Below are 16,399 nucleotides of genomic sequence, written 5' to 3'. Positions count from 1 at the left end.
AGGAACACCTGTGATCCTGTCTGAGTTCTTCTGTTCGATGTGATGATGGTAGATGCATTGTGTTTTATTTCTGCCTATTCCCTTTGATACTAGTTCTGCACCCAGTCTTAACTTGCAGATTATTTCTAGTTTATCAAACCTGCAATAATATGGCCTTGGAAAGATGTAACTTGAAATTTCAGTTTCCGGCTATAGCTTCTTGAAAAAGATGGATCTGCAGCATTATTAGTTCGAAAAGAAGCTGTGTGCCACCAGACTGAGGAGACCTTCATAAATTCAGCTGAAATTTTCAAAGCCTCCTAAGGGATATGGGTGCCTAATTCTGATTACTGTTAATGGAAGTTGGGGATTGGTCCTGCTTTGAGCAGGGGGTTGGACTAGATGACCTCCTGAGGTCCCTTCCAACTCTAATATTCTATGATTCTATGAAATTTGGCATCCAAATCACTTATCTCAGCTGAATTATTTAACGTTAACTCAGATAGGACAGGTTGAATGGACTGAAGATTTGCAAACCAGAAGCTTCATTGGTTTGTGCTCACCGAAGAAAATGTAGCTGACGCTAGGCTATCTCCCAAGAATTAATTACCCCATTATTCTAATTTGTTTCTGTTTGAGGGTGTTCTCCTGGAAAACTGCAGACTAAAGCCCAAATCCTGTGAGATGTTGTTTTGAGCACCCTCAACTTCTGGTCTGAATGAAGCAACCGTACATGTCGGAAATCACAACCCTGTGGGGCTGTGACAAATTCACATAATTTAACTTTGAGGAGTTTCTCATACTTCATTTCATTTTACAGAACCCTCTGCATTTCTTTTTAGTCACAGTTTTGACAGAAGAGAGATTTTCCCATCAAAATCATTTGAATTTCTTCATGTTTTCAATATAGGAACCTGCCCTTGATTAACAAATGAACTCAGTTTTGCTCTAAGGAGGCATAAACCCTGGCAAAATGTGTTAGAGGCGTTTCACAGACCTGGGAAGCTGTCAGGTGAAGAGATGGATAAAAATCTCCTGGAGTAGCACGTAGTAGGAAAATAGTGGCAGCAAAAACTAAGGCATAATTTACCCTGTCCATTATCTTCCTCAGATAAATGAACAGCTAAAACTGAAGGTACTTGGTCAAAATTCCATTACTCTTTCTTTTTCCTGTTTGAACGAGACCGTCAATATGTCTTTGTCAAGCGCTCCATGTGCACACACACCCAAAACTGACAAACGGGTAAGCAGCAGTAATGTATGTATGAATTACATCCGGGAGAATGGCTGTTGGGTGCCCAACTAATTGCTAACCAGTTTTAAATTAATTAACCAGCCATATTATGTGAAATATGGCTAAAATATTGCTGTTTTCAGTGACCTAGTAAAGCCTATTTACTAGAGTGATAAAATAAGGACAGATCCTAAACTTGAACCAAACATAAAACTTGTTTTGTATAGTGGAAGCCATTAAAACTCTCAGTGTTTGTTCATCTCTCCCTCTCTCAGGTTTTTCAAAGGTGCATGTCACCATGAGACACAGTGCAATTACCAAGGAGCTATCTCCTCTTCTAAGAATAGGAAGGGACCATAGTCATTGCAGGGGACTAGAGGCAAATGTTGAGGTTTTAATGGTGTCTACTCTAGTTTTAGATAAGTTCAGTTAATATTTTGAACTATTGTTTTGCATATGACTTTGCATTTCTTGATTTTGAAGTGGACCAGAAGCAGAAACGATTCAGTATCAGGCCTGATCCTACATTCCTTGTATACCCCAAACGCCCAATGAACTGTCAGACTGTACTGGTGCTGCACCTGGTGCAACTGAGAAAGGGGCAAAGATAACTTTTTGCTACCTCTGTCCCCCCGATCCAGTGACTGACCTGGTATCTGATGCTTCATGGCAACACCAAGTTGTGGTCAACTACAACAGAGCCCCCCTAGGGTTGTTCTTGCACCCACTGTTGGCCAGTGGGTGCAAGAACTTTGGCCACCATCTTTCCCTGACCTTGCTGCCCTCTACGTAGGGACTGTGAAGAGGATGAGTGTAGAGTCCTTTTACCGGTTCTGTTCCACCCATGGGTTCTTCTTACCCTGGCTTTCTGGTTACAGTGTGCTGCTGAAGCAGTGCAAAGGAGCAGAGGGAGGGACTGCAGGAGGGAGCTGAAGATCTGGCCTTGGGTGTGCAAAAAATGCAGGATCAGGCCCATAGTGAGGCATAAATGACCTATTTCTAAATGACGGGGTGTCAGAGACATCCTTTGCATTTGTAATTCTTAGACTGTGAGCTCTTCAGGCAGGGAAGGTACTTATTGCACTGTGGTATTACTATACTAATAATAATCAGCAATATTTCCCACTGACTTGCAACCAGAAATGCTAGAATTCACATGAAAGGGCAGTTTTCTTCCAATTTCCGGCCTATTTCCTGATCTGAGGGGGTGTAGCTAAACTGTGGGCTATGTTTCACCCACCCTTCCTATGCCCTAGTGGCGAAATTTACCCCAGGACAAGGGGGCTAGTGCCAAGCCTTATGCACTTGAAATCCTGCGTTAAAGGTCTGTCTGAGTGGGGCTTTTTATGGTACATGAGTAGGTAGTCAGCAGGAATAAACCTTGCACGGGACCTCTGTACTGGAGTGAATTGCCCCCTGAGCCTCAGGCATTAGAGTACAGTGCTGTTTTGCTTGCACATGCTTTTACCTCAGGTTTTGACTTATCAGCAAAAGCAAACATTACATTTAAGGAAAGTAGATAAACAATACATCCCCGTTTTAAGACTGGATGTTTTTAAATTGCTTCCCAAGGCTCCCATTGACCTTTGAAAAGTAACCCCTAGGAACCACATTGAAACCTGCCTTAAAGACAACCCTCTCTTAAGAATCATTCACAGGTCCTTCCCTAAATATTTATATTGTGGATGCACTTTTATAGAAAGACAATCTTTCAATTAAAATGCTTTATTAGCCCAGAGGCTGCCTTCATAGGCTGCCTGAGTGACATATTTCTCCACCATTTGGTGTTAATTGGGCCAGACTTTATACTTAGAATTCATCATCCTCCCAGCTGGCATTTTTGTTTTTACTGTTTTCACTTTCAGAAGACAGATAAAATATAAAGGTTTATTCATCATACAGAGAGGAAATCTGTCAACTTCAAAACCAAACAGTATGTGGCAAATAAATACATGTCTTTACTTGCTGCTAACCTCTTAGCCAATTTAAGCTGAAATAATGTTTGAAATCCCATTTCCTTTTTCAATCTTTTCTTTGCTTTTTGCATTTCTCTCTCGGTGACATTTTTGTTTATGGTCAACTTCATTTTCAGGTTTTCAATGCTGAAAAGGCAGGACTGCAGGGGAATGTTTATTTGATGGGAAAACGAATGTTACCATTGAATTAAGAGGGTCAAATCTTGGAAGCATTTTTAGTGGTGATAGATTTGTAAAAGCTTGTCTAAATTTTGGGCCTGATTATAGTGTCCTTTAAGAACTTTAGATTTGGTGTGGAAAGCTAGTTCTGGTATCTGAGAATGGGCCAGATCTTCAGGTGTAAATTAGTGTCACTCCGTTGACTTCAGTTTTACACTAATTGGGGATCTGGCCAATTTAAATCACATATATGTAGATGCTAGACATTCTGGATAGTTTTCAAAATGGTCTTGCTCTCCATGTTTGAAAATGCAAGTTTCACTGAAATATATAAATATCTATTAAATATTTAAAAATCTATCTCACTATTGTCAAGGAGAGTTTGCATTCAGTAGGAAACATTCTTCATAGGTCAGTGCTGAGCCAATATGGAACTGTTATGCTGTAGGAGGTCACAGAATTTAAGGCCAGAAGGGACCACCAGATCATCTAGTCTGACCTTCTGTATATCACAGGCCACCAACACCACGCAGCACCCGCTCACTAAACCCAACAACTGAAATTAGACCAAAGTATTACAGCCCACAGCAGACTGGACTATTATGTGTCACAGACAGAGAACAGGAGGGACAGGTGCACCAATGCCTGAGGCCCCTCAATGGCAGCAAATTGTTTACGGGAGATGTACCCAAAGGATCCTGGCAAGCAAGCAACATCCACACACTGCAGGGGAAGGCAAAAAAAACCCAATGTCACTGCCAATCTGACCTGGGGGGGAAATCCCTTCCCAAATGCATATATGGCAATCATTAGACCCTTAGCATGTGAGCAAGAACAAGCCAGGGAAGCATGAGAGTGAGAGAGAGAGAGAGAGAGAGAGAATGCACGGTGCCACCTCAGAGCACTGGCCCACCCTGTCCAAGGTTTCATCTCCAGCTGTAACCATCTCTGATGCTTTGGAGGAAGGAGACAAAAACCCCAGAATACATTGTGGGGCAGGAGGGCAAGATCCCTTCCTGATCTCTGCAGGTGACTGGCTGAAGCCTTGAAGCAGGAAATTTTAGGAACATCCCACATGAACCAGAAGGGATCCTCAGGGCTGCCAAGCCCTGCCCTCCACCATCACAAGCGACACTGTCATACAATCCCACTTGTACATTTGTCCAGCTCTCTCTCAAAACTAATCCTTCCACTTATTTGAGTTTCTGTGGACTTGGTCTCTTCTTTTATATACCACAAACTCTTCATAGTTAGTGGTCATTCTCACTTTGTACAGCACTATACAGTAACTTCAATGCCCTCTGTGTGAGTTAAATCCTCTCTAAAGCTCACCTTAAAATGTCATTTAACTTTGTTTAAAATGGACACATTTCTACTCAACTTTCCCTTTCTATAATTACATCCTTGAAGACATCTCTCACTACAAATAAATACAATAATCTGCCTGTAGGAATATTTACCTCCATCTTTTATCCCATTTAAATTTCTGTTTAAAACAAAATCACTCCTTCAGTTTTGTATATCACTTTCCTTTTCTCTGTATCCAACTCTGTCAAATTTTTCTATTTCACCTCTCACTGTAGTGCTTGATACTTGGTAAGAAAGAAAGTATATACACATTTATGCTGTATGTTTAGTGCCTCTATTTTTTTATTATGATTATTATTTTAGAGTTTTTGGTTTAGTGTTCTAAATAAACTATTTTATGCAAAACAGTAATAACTAACAATCTCAGACACACATCATTATGTGTCTTAACTAATATATATTAATAAAATCCAACAATAAACCGAGCTCCCTTCCCATTAGACCCAGAGACCACCCCTTCCATCTTTCACATGGAAACAACCAGAGAGTGTTCATATGGGTGAATTATGGAAATCCTAGATGCTAAGGGCTCCTTCCCCAAAGCACCGAGCATCAGGTACAGCTCATCCCTCTTACTGTGTACCCAGAGGACGCACCTGTAACACCTGTAGACTCCAGTTTCCCTGTAGTAGTAGAAGCCAGGAGAAGCTCAGACAGGAAGACTACAGAAATCCCCAGACTTTCAAGGCTCCTTCCTCAAAGCAGTGAGTACGAGATACAGTCAGGTGTGAAGTGATTAACCAGGGCCTCCTCACCTCTGAGATAGAGAACAGCAGTAGCCAGGAGGAGCCTTCACAGCCTCATAACATCATTTGCTCAACACTGAAACCTGGACGCTGGATTTGTCCTTTTCATTTCATAGAATCATAGAAATGTAGGACCGGAAGAGACCTCAATAGGTCATCTCGTCCAGCCCCCTCCACTGAGGCAGGACTAAGTATTATCTAGACCATCCCTGACAGGTGTTTGTCTAACCTGTTCTTAAAAACCTCCAGTGACGTAGATTCCACAACCTCCCTAGACAATTTGTTCCAGTGCTTAACTACCCTGACAGCTAGGAAGTTTTTCCTAATGTCTACCCTCCCTTGCTGCAATTTAAGCCCCTTACTTCTTGTCCTGTCCTGAGTAGTTAAGGAAAACAATTGATCACCCTCCTTTTTATAATAACCCTTTAAGTATTTGAAGACTGTCCCCCCTCAGTCTTCTCTTCTCCTGACTAAACAAACCCAGTTTTTTCAATCTTCCCTCATAGGTGATGTTTTCTAGACCTTCAGTCATTTTTGTTGCTCTCCAGACTTTCTCCAATTTGTCCACATCTTTCCCAAAGTGTGGTGCCCAGAACTGGACACAATACTCCAGTTGAGCCTTACCAATGCTGAGTAGAGTGGAAGAATTATTTCTCATGTCTTGCTTACAACACTCCTGCTAATACATCCCAGAATGATGTTTGCTTTTTTTGCAACAGAATTGCGTTGTTGACTGTACTTAGTTTGTGATCAACTGTAACCCCCAGATCCTTTTCTGCAGTACTCCTTCCTAGGCAGTCATTTCCCATTTTGTATTTTAGCAACTGATTATTCCCTCCTTTGTCCTTATCAAATTTCATCCTATTTATTTCAGAATATTTCTCCAGTTTGTCAAGTCATTTTGAATTTTAATCCTGTTTTCCAAAGTGCTTGCAACCCCTCCCAGCTTGGTATTGTCTGCAAACTTTAGAAGTGTATTCTCTATGCCATTATCCAAATCATGTATGAAGATATTGAATAGAACTCGATCCCCGTAGAACCCCATTCGATATGTCCTTCCACTTGATTGTGAACCATTGATAACTATGCTCTGGGTACTCTTTCTCAACCAGTTGTGCACCCACTTTATATTAGGTTCATCTAGGCTATGTTTCTCTAGTTTATTTATGAGACGGTCATGAAAGACAATATCAAAAGCGTTACTAAAGTCGAGATATATCACATCTACTGCTTCCTACAGGCTTGTTACCTTGTCAAAGAAGGATATTAGGTTGATTGACACGATTTGCTCTTGACGACTGTTAATTATCACCTTATTTTTTTGTAGGTGCTTACAAATTGATTGTTTATTTGCTCCATTATCTTTCCAGGTGCTGAAGTTAAGGTGACTGGTCAATAAGTCCCTGGGTTGTCCTTATTCCCCTTTTTATAGAGAATTACTATATTTGCCCTCAGGGCCGGCTTTAGCAGGTGCGGGGCCCCATGTCGGGACGCGAATTGTCTCGCGCCCCCCTCTGCCCCGACTCCGCCCCCTCCCTGCCCCATTGGACCCCTCCCCAAATCCCCGCCCTGGCCCCGCTCCCAGCCCCACCCCTCCCTGCCCCATTGGATCCCTCCCCAAATCCCCGCCCTGGCCCCGCCTCTTCCCCAAGCACGCCGCATTCCTCCTCCTCACCCCTCCCTCCCAGGCTTGCGCTGATCAGCTGTATGGCGGTGCAAGCGCTGGAGGGAGGGGGGAGAAGCAGGACGCGGCTTTTTTTTTTTCCCGCTCCACCGACAGCCGCGGATGTTGTGGGGCCCTCTTAGACGCAGGGCCCCATTCCGGGGAATTGGCCGAATCGGCTTAAAGCCGGCCCTGTTTGCCCTTTTCCAGTCTGCTGTGATCTCTCCCATCCTCCGCAGGTTTTCAAAGATAATCACTAGTGGTTCAGAGATATCTGCAGCCAGTTCCTTAAGAATTCTAGGATGCATTTCATCAGGCCCTGTCAACTTGAAGAACTCTAACCTGTCTAAGATTCTTAACTTGTTCTTTTCCTATTTTAGCCTCAGATCCTATCCCATTTACTCAGATGTTAGTTGTCCAGTCACTGCTAACTTTTTTGGTGAAAACTAAAACAAAAAGGTCATTTAACACTACAGCCACTGCAGTGTTTTCTGTTATTTATTTTCCCCTCCTCATTGAGGAATGGCTGTACCCTGTCTTTGGTCTTCCTCTTGCTTCTCATGTATTTGTGAAATGTTTTCTTCTTATCCTTTACGTCCCCAGCTAGTTGTTTCATCTTGTTTTTTTTTCCTTGGCCTTTCTAATTTTGTTCCTACATGCTTGTAGTTTATATTCATCCTTTGTAATTTAACCTAATTTCCACTTTCTGTATGACTCTTTTTTGAGTTTGAGGTCATCATCTTTCAGATGAGAAGTAAAATCAGCAGGTTTGTTAGCCCTGGTGACAGCCATATTCTGCTTTGCCTTCCTAAACTCCCCCTGCAGTTTCAATTGGAGATGTTATTCTTCTGTGCTTCCTGACCTAACCTGTCATGTGATATCGCTGACTGTTGTTAAACAACTAATGTGTTTCATAGTAGATATAGCTGTATTTCCTGTATATCTAGGTTCTAAAGAGCTTTGGAATGCCCTAGGTTAAAAAGCTCCATATAAATGTAATACTGGACATCAGAATCTGCTTTAGTGAGAGAGGGAATTTTGGCTGTGATACCAGTTACTCCCTTCTATTTTTCAAATAGTACCAAGAGATCTTTTATTTCCTCCAGGACAGTCATTGTGGATAGTCAGAAAAACTCTACGCTGACTGTCTCATCTGGTGGAAGATGGCATCTATGACCATGCAATTTCCTTCACCTTTGGTTTGCAATGGTGTCATGTGTGGCTGTGGTTCTTTTTTTTAAAATCCTCTGGATCACTTCATAGAGAGAAAAAAGAACAGGAGTACTTGTGGCACCTTAGAGACTAACAAATTCATAGAGAGAGACCTTCTTATGGGTCTACCTCTCCATCCATTTTCCCAACACTTGCATCACAGAAAGTTTCCTTTTGTGGACTATTTTTGGTTCTGGGACCGTAGTTTGAGAACCACTGTTGTTTAATGGTAATCAGTTATCTGTCTGCACTTGTGTGCAGAAAGGTCCTTCTACCATTCTCAACCAATCTGCAGGAGACAGTGGCCTTTCAAACTGCATTTTTCTCTAGCTGTTCGTGGCCCTAAAATGAAACTGAATCAAAAATGTAGTTTATAAATTCTAAAGAGCTGCAAGAATTTGAAGGCATTTCCATCCATAGGGTTTCAAGATGCAAAGGCATTGGAGAAAAGAGGGAGATTGATTATTTGGCTAACTTATTTTTGATGTCACGTTTCCATTGGATAGGAAAGGAAAGAGAAATAACACAGGAGGGATGTGATTAGGTGATTTATCTCCGATATCATATTCCTGCTACCTAATAATGAACTATTATCAGCAGAGGACAGGGATTAAAAGAGAAGATGAGGGAAAGTGAAATCATCACCCAGTCTTCCTCATCCTGGGATGGGCTACCAGTTAAGTGGGTAAAAGATCCACTCTTTCTGTGAGACTTGAACACAGGACCTTGGGTCATGGCTAGGAAGTAAAACTGTTATCAACTGAACAGGTCTCTAACAGGACTGCACCAGCCTCCCCTCAGTCATGATGTCATTCAAAGTTTGCAGTGCTGGAAACCTGATTCTAATCTTAACTAACAATGGTTGGGTTTCTCCTTTCACTCTTTAAAGATACTTGCAAAAGCAAGTGACAGTGAGGAGAAGGAGCAACAACTGGAGAGAGCCTTGGAAGAGATTAAGAAGCGATTTCAGAAGACAGTGAAACAATTTATAAATGCTATTTTGATAGCTTCAGGTATAGTATTTTGTGCTGCATGCCAACAAAGTGATTAGTCCTGTACATATGTATAATAAGTTCTGGTATCTCCGCCAAGGGACTTACAGTGTAGCTCCGACACATATTAATGCAAGGATGATGATGTAAGGTCAAAGTACTGGAGAGGCTGGGAGAAAGAATTGCAGAAAGGCTTTCTGGAAGAAATGGGCTCAAAGGAATGCGTTGAAGGGAAAGAATGATGTGGGTACTGAATAGAGTGGAGCAAATAATTGATTTCTGGTTCAGTGGCTGAACCAAACAAATCAGGGGGAAAAAATCATATTGGATTGACCCCAAATGGAAATGTTTGGGGGGTGGGGTTTACTGAAACAAAAAACCTGAAAAAATCTTGTTTTGGGTCAAATGAAATGTTTTGTTTGACCTGAAATGATTTCCCACCCCACCCCCCAGTTCTTTGTTTTTGTTTTTGTGTGTTTTTATCCTTTTTTAATCTGTTAAATTTCTAACCAAATATTGTTTCAAAACCAAAAGTTACATTTTCAAAACATAACGTATCAAAATGTTTTGATTTTTTTGAGCAACTTTTATTTTTTGGAGCCAAAACTATTATCCAGATTTGACCTGAATTCGTGAATACATTCGATTGACACTGAATTTTTCAAGGAATTATTTTTTTCATCCAGAAAATTTCAACCAGCACTAGAGCTGAAGTTACTTTGATTAAAATATTTGAAGTCATTTAATACTGAAATATTAATGGATATGTTGAACAGCAGACTTCAAGGGGGTGAACTAGAAGACCTAATAGAAAATTTGAATAAAGCCATACAAGTTAGAGGTGGACTGAGTAACTCCAGAATACCTACGTACACTTGGGAAGGTACATGAATCAACAAGTCACTCAGTGTCCCATTCACCTTTGGGAACCTTGTTCAAGTTCTCTTCCGGACCCGAGTGAACATATCCCATTTTTGCTTCATCAAACTATCATGGAACTCAAGGCTGAGTGAACAACATGAACTAATTTTAAAAAGTGAATTAAGAACATCCAATATGTGCAGCCAGGGCAAGGCCAATCATGCACAACCTGTCAGAAAGAGGGGAGTGCAGGCATAGTGCTTCCAGGGCTGTTTAGATTTCATAGGTCACTGTAGTTGTATGGATTTCTGCAGGGGTAAAACGGGCCTTTCAAACCAAAAGCCCAAACCATCCCCTTCAACTTGAGCTAAAGAAAATTCTCTAACAAGCACATCCTTAACTGTTGTTTTTTATTTGTCAGGTATGATTCCTATAGAATATCCAATCCTAGAAGGAGCAAGGTATGTCAAATTTAAAAGGAAGGAACCGTCATCTCAGGCCTGGGCTAAAAGAGTGAAAGAAGAACGTGCTCTAATAGCTTCAGAAACGAAAAGGCCTCAAAAACCTCCTAGCAGACCAATTGCCCAAAGGATTCCTCCCAAGCCTTCTCGCAGACCCGTGGATCAAAGGAAACCTTCCAGTCACGTGGATACCGTGACCCAACCAAAGCCTGCACCAAGGTTTGCTTGGAGATGCACGCACTCTTCCTGATTGGGTAGAGGACACAGTGTCACTGAAATTTTGGGTTCACGGTTTATTTTGATCATAGAGGAAATGGTTGTGTGGCAAATGAGGTAAGCAGGCAACTGGCAGGATTAAACTGGATTCTTTGAGACAGATCCTTAGTTGGTGTTCATCAGCATAGCTCTAATGGGTTCAATGACATACACTAGCTGAGGAGCCAGCCCTTTACATCTTGCCTTCTTTTTCAACCTGCTCCACTATTCCTGCTGCAGTTCCCGCTAGAATTCCTAAGTGCATAGTACATTTATGTCAGTGGGTAGATGAAATCCCCATAAATCTCTATACACAGGAAGACCGAAGAGAGTTTTAGGATCACATCCTACAGAAAGCATTTAACAACAGTTGCCCAGTTTGTTTGCCGAGTCAGAAAATCTTCACCACCACAAGCCCTAGAAATTGAATGTTCCTGTAAGATAAAGCTTTGGTTCTACAAGAACTGATAAAGGGACATCAAAAGAGTGCGGTATAGGCCCTGATCCTGCATCAGTAGAACCAATGGGAGCTTCACCACTGACTTCAAAGCATGTAGGATCAAGCCTTAGTGAACCACAGTGAACCAGCTCAATCTGACCTGATGCTCTAGTATTAGTTTCCAAGGGTTTGTCTGCATCTGTTGGAGGATTCTTCCCCTCTGCCACACATTCCTGAATGAACACAACTGTTAGTGGGAGAGAAGTTTTGCATTTTCTGCCTCTCAAAGAGCCACATTCCTTTGATGTTAGGGAACAAGATGCAAAATCAGGCTCTGGATGCAGGTACAAAGCCTTCTGCAAAATTTTGGAGGTTCAATTGAATGTATTTTTGGTGTTTTTTTTTTAAAGCCTCTCTCTATTTTACATGCGAGCTCACTCAACTTTTTAAAGGGTCAGATTTCCATGTCTTAGACATACTGGAGCCTCTGCCTGAAATCATGGTAACAAAGTGACCTGTATTTAACTGCTTTCTTGGATGACAGTAGATAACATAAATATCTACTGTATATTATGTACTTCTGGTATGTATGTATCTAAACTGAACTTCATATGCCTCGCAGAGTTAAAACCGTTTCAGCTGCAGTTGCACGCCCTGCCAGGACCTGGGCATCGTCTATTGCTGACTGCCCAATTGTGCTCCGGAGGCTGCTATCAAAACAGGACGCTGGTCTGGGTTGCAAGTGCGTCGTGAGAATTCCATTTGTTACTGACTTGGAGTTTGACAAGTTTATTTCAGCCCCCAGAAAGTCCGATCAGATCCTGGTGATCTTTGTCCTGTCATCCCAAAACCCTTCCTATTCTCCCTTCTTGGAGTGGATGTTACAAAGCCTGTACATGGAAAAACAGCATGGCCGCCCATCCCCTTGCATTCAGGTAAATTGTGGTCAGGGTTAAGGATTGGAGGACAGGAAATGCATGTAGGTGACCCACAGCAAAGGGGGACTGCCTAGTGCTTTTCAAGAAACATAAAATGCAGAGTGAGTGACACTAGTGAATGCTATTAGACTGACAGTCTTGGGGATTATTTTGGGGAAGATCTATGGCCTGTGTTATGCAGGAGGTCAGACGGGATGGTCACAGTGGCCCCTTCTGGCCTTGGACTCTATGAATCTGAGCTGGAAGAACTCTTCGCGGAGCAGCTACAACACGCAGCAGTTCAAGTTTTCTCATGCTGTCCACTAATGTGCTCCAGCTTTGTCCTGGGGTGTGGGGGGGGACCATTACTAGCAATGAGTGGGGGAGTTCAGATTCCACGTTCATTAAGTCACTGTTAAGTTATAAAATTTGTCCCTAAACTACTTGGTCATTTCCCCGAGAAATGATAAATATGAGGCTTTTTGCTTACCACTGAGCTGCAGAATGTCACTGGTGTGATAACATGCAGAGACCAGGCGGAAGAGATGTCTAACCTACACAAGATGTCAGTCTGATTGCTACTATTAAAAGATAAAGCTTCATAATGGGTGCAGCCACATTTTGCAAACTAGCCACCAGGAGGTGCTGCTGTTCTAGTAGAAACAATTGCAAGTGCAATTATCTTAATTTCAGTAGGGGTCACTACTGATGTCTCAGAACCAGCTGCATGTGCACTTATAAGAAAAACAGCCCTTAAAGAGAGAAACTCAAACTGTATATCCGTCTTCAGTCCAGTTCAAATATTGAGGACGTTGCTACATCCATATTATACATATTCAGAAGATAGGTTCTACTCAAATGAGAGTATCAGATTAATTACTGAGTTAACACTTTATGGTGAATGTCATTCCAGACTGGATTAATAATAAAACCAAGCAAGTTTTCATTCGACAGTGACAGTGAAATGGTATAGCAGTGTCAGATCTCAGAGCCAGCATATATGTAAGGATTCGAGAATTGTATTTCCAACCATTTTTACACACAGCCCTACGATTTAAAGGGAGTCATTAAATGCTGGCCTGAATTCCAGACATGGTGACATGAGAGGCTACAGTCCTGTATATACATGACTGTGTCAAGTCTGAACCTCCCAACATTCTTTAGCTTATCTGGCAAAGTGTCACACTCAGTGAGAAGAAATAAATGATACAATCAAAGAGCATTTTGTGGACCGCTAAGGCTATCTAAATGACATATCTTTTGCTGCAGTGCTTCAAGGGCCTGATCCAAAACAACCTTGCATCTGGCCCCAAATGTGGCAGAGTAATTAGACTGTAATTTCGTAAGACTGTACTCCTAAACCCGACTCCCCCCCCAAAAAATCAAAACCCCAACCCCTCCCCCTACCTTGAAAAGGGAGAAGTGCCAGAGACTCCAGGAAGTCCAGTCGGGCCTCTGATTGTTGCTATTGATTTTATATGGAAGGCGCTCAAATACTATGGTGATGTACAGCAGTAGAAAACCCTAAAATAGACAGGTTTCAGAGGGGTAGCCATGTTAGTCTGTATCAGCAATGTCGGAGAATAACAGAGTTCTCACTTTTTGTTTGGGTACAGCAAGTCAGATACTTTATTTTCTCTAACAATTGCTTAGAGGGAGAGAGCTAAACAGGTCTCTCTACAGGTAAACAATTACAGCAAACCTTTATACCTTTCATTACAGACAATAATAAACAACAGCTGCATTTTGTTTATACATAGGCCATCTTGATATCTTATTTTTCTCACTTGTTTTGACTCTAGTCTACATACAATATTTTCTACACATTATCTACACAAGGTCGCAACAACTTCTCACACAGTTCTTTCCCACTCGCCTCACACAATCCTCACTTCTACAGATCTCGTGTTATTAGGGTTACAGTTAGCCTGACTCTTGCTAACGAACTGTCATGCATTGCATCCCCTTCCTGTCAGTTCTTTCTCTGCTTCCACAGCAAAAACAACAAGGAGTCCTTGTGGCACCTTAGAGACTAACAAATTTATTTGGGTATAAGCTTTTGTGGGCTAAAACCCACTTCATCAGATGCATGGAGTGGAAAATACAGTAGAGGCAACTCCCATCTTTTCATATGCTGTGTATTTATACCTCTCTACTGTATTTTCCACTCCATGCATCTGATGAAGTGGGTTTTAGCCCACGAAAGCTTATGCCCAAATAAATTTGTTAGTCTCTAAGGTGCCACAAGGATTCCTCGTTGTTTTTGCTAAAATAGACAGATGTCAACCTCTTCTGCTGGAACAAATGCAGTGCGGCAACTCATTTCTATCGAAACCTTCACAGATAAAATATTTTGGTGACCCCTGTTAACTAGTGTTATGTCACTTGTATCATCTAAAACTAGACTGGCTACGTCCCTCACAAATACTAGTAGGGAGCAATACCTTTTCATTGGTGGGATTGAGAGGGGCTGACAAAAATCACTTACATTCTTCTCCATCGTCAATTTCAGTGATTCTAACACTGTCCATTTTTAAATGACAATAACAAACACTAGAGCTTTATTTTTCAGCTGAGACCCGCACTAGAGTTCCCAAAGACCTATTTTATTCTATTCAAGTTTTTATACCATGCTCATCACTGTAGTATTAGCCCCCTTCCATTAGTGCATCTGTCATCTGGAAAGAATGAATGTGTTTGTCCATCTCTAGTGCAGGTGTGACCCTTACCGCTTGCTGAGGTATGACATGGACAGTGTCACGAGACGAAAGCCCCTCCTGCCACCTCTGCTTGTGCGGAAGCATGCTGTCACTCCAGGAATGGTGCTGGTAAGTCTGGAAGTTTTGCTGCTTGGAAGGACCCTGAACCTTTGACTCAGTGACTCAGTCAGAACACTATGTCTCTATGATGTATGGTACTCATGGATGACGACATTATACATAGTGCTGCCTGCCAGCCAGCTCCATTGTAAATGAGGCTGAGTACCAGCATGAGCTGAAGGAGAGAGAGTCACTGACTCATTAAAACATCTGTTTGTTGGCTATGAATCACATTAACCCTAGGAAGGATGGTGGTTTAAGGCAGGAGGGAAGTTCCTTTACAAAAAGTTGAGATGGGCCAAAACTGCAATATTTCGATATGGATCCTGATCCAAACTTCCCCACATTTGGGTGGATTCAGATTTAATGTCACACAGTCCAAATCCATCTTATAAAGATGGGCCAACACCATGAATTTCCCCCAAAATTTCAAGAAGGCTGAATCCAATGCCTCTAAGAGGAACCCAAGGCCATGCTGTATATGTTCCTCCAGTGCACATCTTGTCTTCTTTCATTATCCATCTGCATTACCAAATCAGGAGGTGAATATGTGACAGGAGAGTGTCTACAATTGAAGAACAGAAGGCACTTTTCTGTTTGGTCACCAGTTACATTCCTGTTCGGCTGTAGAAGTCTTCCTTATTTTGTTTTTACCAATACAATAGCTATTCAGCTTCATCCAGCACCTTTTGTCCTAGGCTGTCTGAGCACAAACCTACAGTGACGTACAATCTATGTCAGGTCTCACTTTACCCCTCCCTGAAATGAAGCCACTTCTGTGGTGGTTTGCACCAGAACAAGACTACACAGCCCAGCAAGTCCACTGAACACTTTAGGATAGGAACTGAAGAATAACATATTTGGATGAAACTGCAGTAGCAATTTAGGGCGGGAGAATGTTACCCACACTGGAATTTGGCTAGGACACTGGGGTTGGCATCCTTATATTATGAAAAGTTCCTAAAGGGCTTTTAATGACCACAAGTGGCCCTGTCTCACCTAAGTAATAGATTTTATTGTGAAATACTCACTCTGATTCTTCTCCCACTGAAGCCAACGGCAAAACTCCCATCCAGTGTTGCAGGGTCAAGGGTAATTTTGTTGCAGGATAATTTTGTGCCTTTATAGCCCTCATCTAGCCTAACATTTAAGCACATGCTAAAAGTGAAATAAGTAACCCTAAAGAGCACTCACTTACGATTAAAACGCCCTACAAATAATAGACATGGCCATCTCAACACTACCAGTAACTGCTACCTCACCGAATAAATAAGTATTCATCAGATATTCTAGATAATCCCTGTGGGTCAAATCTCTT

At 41.8% G+C, this 16,399-nt stretch overlaps 1 protein-coding gene across 1 annotated transcript in view; it reads left to right on the top strand.

Annotated features, from left to right (window-relative positions):
- Positions 1-16,399, top strand: part of CUNH3orf20 (chromosome unknown C3orf20 homolog) — a 49,700-nt gene that overhangs the window by 12,497 nt on the left and 20,804 nt on the right. Inside the window, exons 8-12 of the mRNA XM_026650499.1 lie at positions 1,091-1,222; positions 9,227-9,350; positions 10,612-10,870; positions 11,968-12,280; positions 14,974-15,090. Of these exons, the coding sequence (XP_026506284.1) occupies positions 1,091-1,222; positions 9,227-9,350; positions 10,612-10,870; positions 11,968-12,280; positions 14,974-15,090 (945 nt within the window). The remainder of the gene's footprint in view (positions 1-1,090; positions 1,223-9,226; positions 9,351-10,611; positions 10,871-11,967; positions 12,281-14,973; positions 15,091-16,399) is intronic.

Source organism: Terrapene carolina, unplaced genomic scaffold (assembly GCF_002925995.2).
Source record: "Terrapene carolina triunguis isolate 2854851 unplaced genomic scaffold, T_m_triunguis-2.0 Scaffold89, whole genome shotgun sequence".
Lineage (NCBI taxonomy): Eukaryota > Metazoa > Chordata > Testudines > Emydidae > Terrapene > Terrapene triunguis.
Note: the sequence above shows the minus strand (reverse complement) of the source record. Positions and strands in the feature narration are given on the sequence as shown.